At 46.1% G+C, this 10,142-nt stretch overlaps 1 protein-coding gene across 1 annotated transcript; it reads right to left on the bottom strand.

Annotated features, from left to right (window-relative positions):
* Positions 1-555: 555 nt before the first annotated feature.
* Positions 556-7,875, bottom strand: LOC134936727 (peptidyl-prolyl cis-trans isomerase-like). Its single transcript, XM_063931923.1, has 5 exons — positions 7,698-7,875; positions 4,071-4,101; positions 3,272-3,360; positions 2,853-3,025; positions 556-893 (listed from the first exon to the last, which is right to left on the bottom strand). Exons 1-5 carry the CDS (start codon positions 7,764-7,766, stop codon positions 761-763), a joined length of 495 nt encoding a protein of 164 aa, XP_063787993.1. The 5' UTR covers positions 7,767-7,875; the 3' UTR covers positions 556-760.
* Positions 7,876-10,142: the final 2,267 nt, after the last annotated feature.

The following is a 10,142-nucleotide window of genomic DNA, read 5'->3' as shown; positions in this document are numbered from 1 at the left end:
CTCAGTGCTGCATCATATATGGTAGCATTGAACATTTGTTATTTTGTAAGTTAACAGAAAACTGGGAAAAGTCAGAAGTTTTCAGCACAGCTTCTGATGTTCCACCTGCACATCATGCAGAGTCAGAGCCAGGATATAAGCTACATTAAGCCGGCTCCAGGACACTGAAAGATACTAACTAAATGCCTGGAGAGATGTTAGTATAACAGAAGCAAAGAACATGCGGATGACAGCTGTAATTGGGCATTTGCCAGGATTGGAGGGGAAAGAATCCGACAGCCACTGAGTTAAGTGCTGCAACTGATACACAATTCACCCTTTATGGCACAGTGGAAGATGCAGTCCTGGAATTTGCTAGATCTGCTGCATAGAAGCCTCTTGTCCCTTACCCAGCTGAACAGCACATAACACTGCCCTAGATCTCAAAAGGAATGACATTCCACAGTAAGTAGCCCAAACCCATCAGCCATGTGTTTTCATATTACCAAGAAGTGAAGGATATTTCCTGATTTACAGTCCTACCAGATATGCTGCTAAGGAAATAAAGAGCCAATGAATGTTTGATTTATTTATTTCATCTTTATAGTGTGTCCTGCACATTACAGAACTCGTGAAAAATGAAGAAAAACAAAGACATTTCAGGGGAGGGATGTTATGCTCCAGATGTAGAAGTCCAGGAAATGTATCAGAACTGGGGAACTATGGTGAGAAGGAATGATTGTGATGTTAAGACAAAGGAAGAGAAGGAGAATATTTTCCTTTAAAGCTGGCCACAGTCGAGAATGGTGACTTTTTTGCTGGTCTTCCCACTTTGGGACCCAAGCTTCTCCATTTTCTTAACAATATCAAGGCCCTCAGTAACTTGGCCAAACACAACGTGCTTTCCATCCAGCCTGTGGGAGACACAAGGTACATGGTTAATAGCTATTCTTGTTAGCTGTAACACTACACAAGAACATCCATGTGTTCTAATGGAGGCACAGCCCAATAAGGATTCCCTAGACAATTTGTCTATCCATCTCATTCAGTCCAAGAAGCTGATGAATTGCAAGTGTGAAACTGCTTATAGGCCCTACACACTGGCCGATCCGCCGCTGAGCTGCCTGGCGGCAGATATGGACGACCCGGCAGCGGAGTAATCTCTCCCACTCCCCCTCCCCCCCCCCCCCCCTCGGCTGCATTGAAGTGCAGGCAAATATGGACGATATCATCCATATTGGACTGCATGTACAGCTGATGGGGGACCAGCGATGAATGAGCGCAGGGCTGTGCATCGTTCATCGCTGGAGCCTCCACACTGCACGATATGAACATTATCTTGTTCATTAATGAACGAGATCGTGCAGTCATGTCGGCCAGTGTGTAGGGCCCATTACTGTTGTAGGTATTTGCCCTTACATTCATTCTAAGATTTTATTTATTTATTTTTTAATACAATGGTCTATATTCCTTAAAATCCTCTGACAGCTGTTAACCCCATCTATGTGGCCACACCCTAGCAGTAGCAGATCTTAGTGTAAGGGTTTTAAAGATTAGACTTGTATTTAACCATGTTTGTCCAAATCTTCATGGCCACTTCAAAGTCTGGTTGTACCAATATGTAGCCCTTACCCTTGAGTATCAAGCCTATGATCCTGCAGTGTGTAAGCAGGCCCTTCTTAACCATGTCTGTCTATTACCCAGTCTTTATTACTCCCACTTGTGAAGCACAGATTATGCAGGTGCTACAACTAAAATTTAGGGGCACTATTGCAGTTACACATGAGTGAGCCTAATGATTTCACCAATACTAGACACAAGCAAGGATGCAGCCTAAAATGGGGCATTAGGAAGCAGCAAGGGAACAGCTTAGAGCTCAGATCAACAGAAGGTCTTACAATAGTCTACAGTTTGCCTACTACATACTTTTTTTTTTTTTTAAACAGTTCTAGCCATTCCCACTTACTGTTCATACAGATTACAAACACATCCCATCAGCACCCAACTACTAGATCAGGGGGTATTAAACATGCAACCCTCCAGTTGTTGTGGGACTACATATCCAGGCATGCCCTGACAGTTTTGCAGGCTGGCCAAGTTAAGTGGTCACAGGCATTCTGGGATGTGTAGTTCACAACAGCTGGAGGGCTGCATGTTTAATACCCTGCCCTAGATTTTGAAGGCATGAATGCACTTCTTGGAAATGCAGTGTGTGCCCATTTGACCAGTATGTGAGCCGCGGATGGGCAGGGAGGTAAGTGGCACAGGAGTCAGATTTGCACACAATATATGAACTAAAGAGAGTTCATGTGAGCATTTATAAAGATGCAGTATAAACTGCTGGAAAGTTGGTGAATTTTGATACTTTATGTGCATTAAAAAAAATTTGACTAAAAATGGTATCTTTGTATTTTTAATAGTCTGTATTTTATAACAATCAAAACTCTGGTATATACATTATGACAGGAAAGGCTCTGCCTCACCTCATGTCACTGATGTAAACAGCTGTCAAATGTTTGGAGCAGCCACCAAACTTTCCAAAGTTTAACACTAGTTAAAAGTCCTAATCAGTTCTAAGATCCAGAAAACCTAGCAATAGTTAGGCGTCAGGTTCTCAAATGCAGTCCTCAGGGCACCCCAATGGTCCAGGTTTTAAGTTTATCAATGTTGTCCACTCAATTAGTTTGTCAGCCAATTTGATTTAACAATCTCTGCTGAGCCATGGATCTACCTAAAACCTGGAATGTTGGAGTGACTTGAGGACAGTGTTTGAGAACCTGTCAGGTTACAGCCTTCAACACAATTCTGCCACTTGCTGACCTAATACAAGATATTGCTTTATAGTACTTAGAGGTAATGTTTAAGAAACTCACCAGCCGGTCTCTGCAGTGCAGATGAAGAACTGGGAACCATTTGTGTTTTGTCCAGCATTGGCCATAGACAAGATACCTGCCCCAGTGTGCTTTAGGATGAAGTTCTCATCAGCAAACTTTGTCCCATAGATCGATTTCCCACCAGTTCCATTGTGCATTGTGAAGTCTCCTCCCTAAAGAATAAACAAAAATTGGCAACAAATAAATGACATGATTTGTCATGGGAAATACCTCCAGATATTGCAGTTCTTTGTTCCCACCTACACTAGAAGTGATTGAAGCTTGAGCACAGAACTGTATCTTGTGGGCTCCCCATTGCACGAGGAGGGCTAACACAAGCCATGGTATGTGCAGCCAATAGCTGGACACTTGCCTATCCCTGCAAACATCCATGAACATGCTGCAGTAAAGAAACATACCTGACACATGAAGCCTGGAATGATTCTGTGGAAGCAGGATCCCTTGTAACCAAATCCCTGTTTCCCTGTGCACAGCTGAAGAAAGTTCTCTATGAAAGAAACAAATGCAAACATATTATACATCAGATCATCAAGTGACTGACTTGTTTTAGTCCCATGATAGTAGCCATTTAAGGGGGGGGGGGGGGTACCAAGTGGTGAAAACTGGAGAAGTTGCCCATGGCAACCACTTTACTGCTTAGCACATATCCCCCTAAATCACAGAACAGGCCGTCATTATGTGGAGGCCAAGTGTCTCATCCAGTATACCTTTTACATGCTTTAACAATGAAAACTGGACTAGGAGGTCTATTTACCAAGCATTGGAAACATACCAGCCGGTCAGCTCTTAGCTGCTATGTTATGAGCTGTTTGAAAGTGACAGGAGCTGGCCGACAGGTACTTTCGATCCCAAAGCCTTGGTACATGGGGCAGATTTATTAAGCCTGGGAGAAGTGATAAAGCAGTGATAAGTGCAAGGTGATAATGCACCAGTCAGCTCCTGTCAATTTATTATATTGGAGCAGGATGGTGCGTTATCACCTTGCACTTCTTGCTTCTCCAGGCTTAATACATCTGTCACATAGACCCCTATATGATCCTAAAGTATCTTGCTTATACTTTCCAAACTGATCCAACAATTTATGGTCAAAGTAGTCACAGGTTGCTTGAGGGCCCAAAGGAGCCCTGCACAGATACCATTGTATCAGACTGAACAGTTGTCAGTGTTTGCCATAGATAGAAATGCAGAAAAACCCACCTGCTGTTTTTGGAACAACGTCTCCTCTCAACTGCAGAAAAAAAAAAAAAAAAAAAAAAAAAAAAAATTGTTATTAGAAGAGGCTTCAAGATGGACCCTTTAAGAGGAGCAGACAGACTGGAGGGTATTTGTGCCAGAGGCCACTCTGCTGGAATGAGAGGGGAAGCATGTTTATTTAGGCTGGCATGTGGCACATGCCTTAGGCTGGAGGTCATGAGTAATTGCCATTCAAGATACCATGCCCAGAATCTACAGGCTTAGGAACATTAAAGACAAACATGCACATGTCCATGCCAGATTATACGATTAGGATGCATTGCCTGTAATTCTGATTCATTGGTGAACATGTCCAGCCTGACGACATTGCAGAAATATGCAGGCAACTGCATTCACTGGACATTTGGAAGACTTGGTATTTGGGCCAGCAACAGACAACATAATTGGTAGTGTTCTATGCCACTACATTTAAATACCTGTATATTTTTGGTGTTACATACCCAAATAGGGTGGCAATGGTTAGCCAAGACATTTGTAATAAAATAAAACACACCACAGCCTATAAAATCAGTAATTTTTACTACAAAGACCAGACAGTTTCCCAGAGAATAGACCCCAAACACTATTGCAAAGGCAAAATCCCCACACTCCAAGCATTAACTAAAACTGCATGTAGAAGTCTTCACCCACATACTGCAAGTCTAAACGCCTGGCCCCACATTGAAATATGCAACACTGCATCCACTGAATTGGGCAAAGTTGTTGAATTCAGCATGATTTGCCATCCTGGAATGGCACATCATACCCATCTACATAACTTTACACCCCCACAGATGCATAGGAAATCTGGATATAGGGGCTAGTATAATTGGCCAATAGGCAAAGTCAGGCATGGCGCAACAGCACCAGCAATTAGTTTTCATAAAGCTAGAATTTATTACCTGCTGCTATTTGACAGACTACAAATCATGCTTACTAAAGGCATCAGATCTATGTACCAAACAGGGCCTACAATCAGTAGCCAGTACTAACGTGTGATTGGCCTAATCATGGCTATATTCCACATAATAGAATTATTAATCCTGCACCAGAATGCATAATTTAGAACATTATGCTTCATCCCCTACTAAAATCAAGGGCCAGATGTACTAAGCCTGAAAAGTGATAAGTATCACAGTGATCAAGTACCAGCCAATCGGCTCCTAACTCATTTTTCAAACACAGCCTGTAACATGGCAGAGGAGCCGATTGGCTGGTGCTTTATCAGTGATATTTATCACTTCAGGATTAGTACATCTCCCCCCAAATGAGAGAGATGAGCCAACATGTTAATCTGGATGCAGACAAATATGATACTCTGATGAACCATGAAGAGACTGCTGGCAGAATCACACATGCCATTAAAACCAGACATCCAGCAGCTACCTTACATACTGTTGTCCATTTCTGAAGACTGTGCCATGACAAGCACTTTCATTTTTCCATACAGGCTATTTCCAGCAGCTTTCACTAGAGCCCAATTGACTAGGTTGGATTAGCATGGCATTAGAAAGGAAAGCCAGAACAACATTAAATAGATCAGCCTGCCCTGTCAGAAGGGAGGCGTTTCTCCAGGCAGAAAATAACAGGAAAGCTAAGGCACAAAATCAAGTGTTGCCCCTAGCAACATTTGGTAGACGTCACTTTTCATTACCAAGACAGAGGTTACAGTGCCACGAGATGGTCAATAAGCGCAAAGCCATGAGCTCTGCCAGCCAAGGCAGAACGCTTTCAACACCACATTAAGATAGTATATGTAGCACCAGGTGTAAGTAGTAATCAAATCTGTTCAGATTAAAGAAAAAAATAAAACCAACTGCATCTGAGTTGGGTGCTTAGTTCTATCATATTGATGTTATGTTAGTGGGAAAATGACCAGGCTTACAGTGCATTACTGAATACAATAACTCTGCTAGAGGAATCTGGTGGAAGATAAAGTGTCCATTACACTGATTGGGTTGGTCTGCTGCAGAGCTCTCTACCGTCTCCTGTGTACAAAGATTATACTGCAGGAATAAAAGGCTTCTAAAACCAGACACTTCACAGTTAAGGATATTTATAGCCATCTGTAGGTACTGCCAAATACAGCAGACCCACCTCCATACACAAAAAAGTGCCCAAGCATGATCTGGAATGGCTGAAGACATGCCATGTTACCTGCAAGTTTTGCACCACTAGAGGAACAAGAGAGCACAAGTGTCTACTCTGTACTGCAGAAACTGGCAACAGAGCCCACAGCCCCTTGTCCCTCATGTAAGATATAGCTTACACCACTTATTTAAAGTTTGTTTTAGAACAATGAATGACACATTGATGCATACACTGACAGATATGAACAGTATCATTCATATCTGTCATAGCAGAGTGTAGTGCCCTTAAGGGTGACTAACTATCAGCCCTTCTAAAAAGAGACAGGGAGGCCAGTGCAGCCCCTGGCGTGTCCAGGTTGCCCATCACCTGTGCAGGATGATCCGACGCACCTACACAGGGCAGCAGAAGCATCATTAAGGGTAGGATTGGGTCAGGGCCATAGCATGTGCTAATACCACCCTCTGTCTCCCGCTCCATAGATTGGGAGGGCATTAGAGCAGGGCCTCCTCTTGCACCTCAATTACAGCTCTCTACTACTCCGTGGCTGTCTATACCTGCATTCGGCTGCCCTCCTCCAGTAGTCTGCCCATTACTCCTATGCTTCCTGACATCTCAGCTGTATTGTGCACAGAGAACTGTGCTGCTGGTTGTTTGGGCTCGGTTGTAGTGTTCGGTTTTGTGTACACTGTATTGTTCTAGTCTGTGTTGTAGGTACAGCGCTGCAGAACACGTGCAGCAGCACCACCTTATATATAGTAATCTAGTAATGAGGCACTGGGGCAGAGGCATCAGCCCACTGCAGCCACTGACCATAGCAATGTGTTGTAGAATGCACCAGGCGAGTGTCTGCTAGAACCTGGTTGCCATGGGCAATCACACCACTTAAGAATGAGTGATACTTCTCCCCCAGCGTGTTCTGCCCTTATACAGGGCGACAGGCTGGGACATGGCCGGGTCACTGCAGGAGGAAGCCTATGGGGCCACCCTACTGATCCCAGCTAGCCGCGTGTGATGCATGCACAGTACAGGCGGTGACCACTAGAGCAGCAAGTGCGCCCGCCGAGACCGTCCACGCCCGGACACACCCCAGGGCGGCAGGGCACATGGCCGGGGACACCAAGAAGCGGGCCCAGCGGACATTTTGAATAAACCATTAAATAAGCCTCTTAAAATGGATTCCCGACCCTCCCTCACCACTGCACAGGGGAGGAGGAAGCTGCAGCGCGGGGCACACCCACTTCCTCTATACAGCCCGCTCACCCGGGCCCCCGCCTGCCCAGGGATACTGGGTGTGTTTACCCGTGAAAATAAGGGCGGAGGTAGCAGGACATTGCACATTATTCCCACGTAATTTACCCCCTCTTCCCCGGGTAAAGCGGTACACACCCGGCACGAGGGCACAGAATTAACAAATTGAGGGAGATGGAATGGAAGTCAGCACCAAGTAATCCACCCACGCTAACACCCGAATACCCCCCTCCCCCCCCCCCGCACGGTTACCTCCATAGTGAGGCGGCCTATGGGAGCACCATCCACGCCGATATCGAAGAAGACTCTGGACCTGGCCATGGCGCGGTAGCGGAGAGAGGCTGCTGCCGTCAGACGAGAGTGTATACAAGAAAGCCGGTGGGTCAGCTCCTTTCGCTGCGAGAGAGCAACCGAAGAGAACCTAAAGGCGGCGCCTCGGCGGCTATTATATGGGGGCAGGCCGCGCCCACTGCCCGCCTCTGTCGCACTTAGTCGGAGTATTCGGGGCACAAACTGACGGCCGTTCCAGCCAATCCGTGAGAAGAGCTGGCCAAGGAGGCTGGCCCTCACGGATAGAGGAGGCGTGGCGTGAGAGGGCGCGGCGAAGGACGGGGTGACGTAGCTGGGGCGATGAGGTGATGCCCGGCCCAGCATGGCTCCCGCAGAGCCCCCTGCACCCACACACATTGCCACCCCCAGTAGCTGGCACCGCTGCCACCATCTTTTTGGTCGTTCTTTGCGTACATTATTATTATGATTGTTATTTTTTTAATTAAAGCCTCACGTTTGCCTGGCGTTATTCACCGCATTTCCCCTGCTTCAGTGAACCTTGTTTCATTTACAAACATTACTATGTGCCCATAGACAGTACATGCTTCCCACGTTCTGTAGGGATTGAGCTCTATGTATATGATAAGCTGCTGCAGGAAAGTAAATGCCTGGCTGGTTAAAATATAACTTGCTGCAATGTTATACTTGTGCAGACATGTAGCAAGTTTTAGAAGCTATACCAGAAATTATATGTTCCTAATCACGGGTCACGGGAACATGGCTGTGTTTCATACTCGGGATGGGATATACTAAGATGAGGTCAAAAATAAGATTTTAAACCTACTGGTAAATCTTTTTCTCTAACGTCCTAAGTGGATGCTGGGGACTCCGTCAGGACCATGGGGAATAGCGGCTCCGCAGGAGACAGGGCACAAAAATAAAGCTTTAGGATTAGGTGGTGTGTACTGGCTCCTCCCCCTATGACCCTCCTCCAAGCCTCAGTTAGGTTTTTGTGCCCGTCCGAGCAGGGTGCAATCTAGGTGGCTCTCCTAAAGAGCTGCTTAGAAAAAGTTTTTAGGTTTTTTATTTTCAGTGAGTCCTGCTGGCAACAGGCTCACTGCATCGAGGGACTTAGGGGAGAGAATTTCAACTCACTTGCGTGCAGGATGGATTGGATTCTTAGGCTACTGGACACCATTAGCTCCAGAGGGAGTCGGAACACAGGTCTCACCCTGGGGTTCGTCCCGGAGCCGCGCCGCCGACCCCCCTTACAGATGCTGAAGATTGAAGGTCCGGAAACAGGCGGCAGAAGGCTCTTCAGTCTTCATGAAGGTAGCGCACAGCACTGCAGCTGTGCGCCATTGTTGTCACACACTTCACACCAAGCGGTCACGGAGGGTGCAGGGCGCTGCTGGGGGCGCCCTGGGCAGCAATATTTAATACCTTTATGGCAAAAGAATACATCACATATAGCCATTGAGGCTATATGTATGTATTTAACCCATGCCAGATATCTAAAACTCCGGGAGAAAAGCCCGCCGAAATAGGGGGCGGGGCTTATTCTCCTCAGCACACAGCGCCATTTTCCTGCTCAGCTCCGCTGTGAGGAAGGCTCCCAGGACTCTCCCCTGCACTGCACTACAGAAACAGGGTAAAACAGAGAGGGGGGGCATTTTTTGGCGATATTTTGATATATTTAAGCTGCTATAAGGAACAACACTTATATAAGGTTGTTCCCATATATATTATAGCGCTTGGGTGTGTGCTGGCAAACTCTCCCTCTGTCTCCCCAAAGGGCTAGTGGGGTCCTGTCTTCGATAAGAGCATTCCCTGTGTGTCTGCTGTGTGTCGGTACGTGTGTGTCGACATGTATGAGGACGATGTTGGTGTGGAGGCAGAGCAATTGCCGATAATGGTGATGTCACCCCCCAGGGAGTCGACACCGGAATGGATGGCTTTGTTTATGGAATTACGTGATAATGTCAGCACATTACAAAAATCAGTTGACGACATGAGACGGCCGGCAAACCAGTTAGTACCTGCCCAGGCGTCTCAGACACCGTCAGGGGCTGTAAAGCGCCCTTTACCTCAGTCGGTCGACACAGACCCAGACACAGACACTGAATCTAGTGTCGACGGTGATGAAACAAACGTATTTTCAAGTAGGGCCACACGTTATATGATCACGGCAATGAAGGAGGCTTTGCATATCTCTGATACTGCAAGTACCACAAAAAGGGGTATTATGTGGGGGGTGAAAAAACTACCTGTAGTTTTTCCTGAATCAGAGGAATTAAATGATGTATGTGATGAAGCGTGGGTTAACCCAGATAGAAAAGTGCTAATTTCAAAAAAGTTATTAGCATTATACCCTTTCCCGCCAGAGGTTAGGGCGCGCTGGGAAACACCCCCTAGGGTGGATAAGGC

This window comes from Pseudophryne corroboree, chromosome 6 (genome assembly GCF_028390025.1).
Source record: "Pseudophryne corroboree isolate aPseCor3 chromosome 6, aPseCor3.hap2, whole genome shotgun sequence".
Taxonomy (NCBI): domain Eukaryota; kingdom Metazoa; phylum Chordata; class Amphibia; order Anura; family Myobatrachidae; genus Pseudophryne; species Pseudophryne corroboree.
This window is presented reverse-complemented; position numbering and strand designations above follow the sequence as displayed.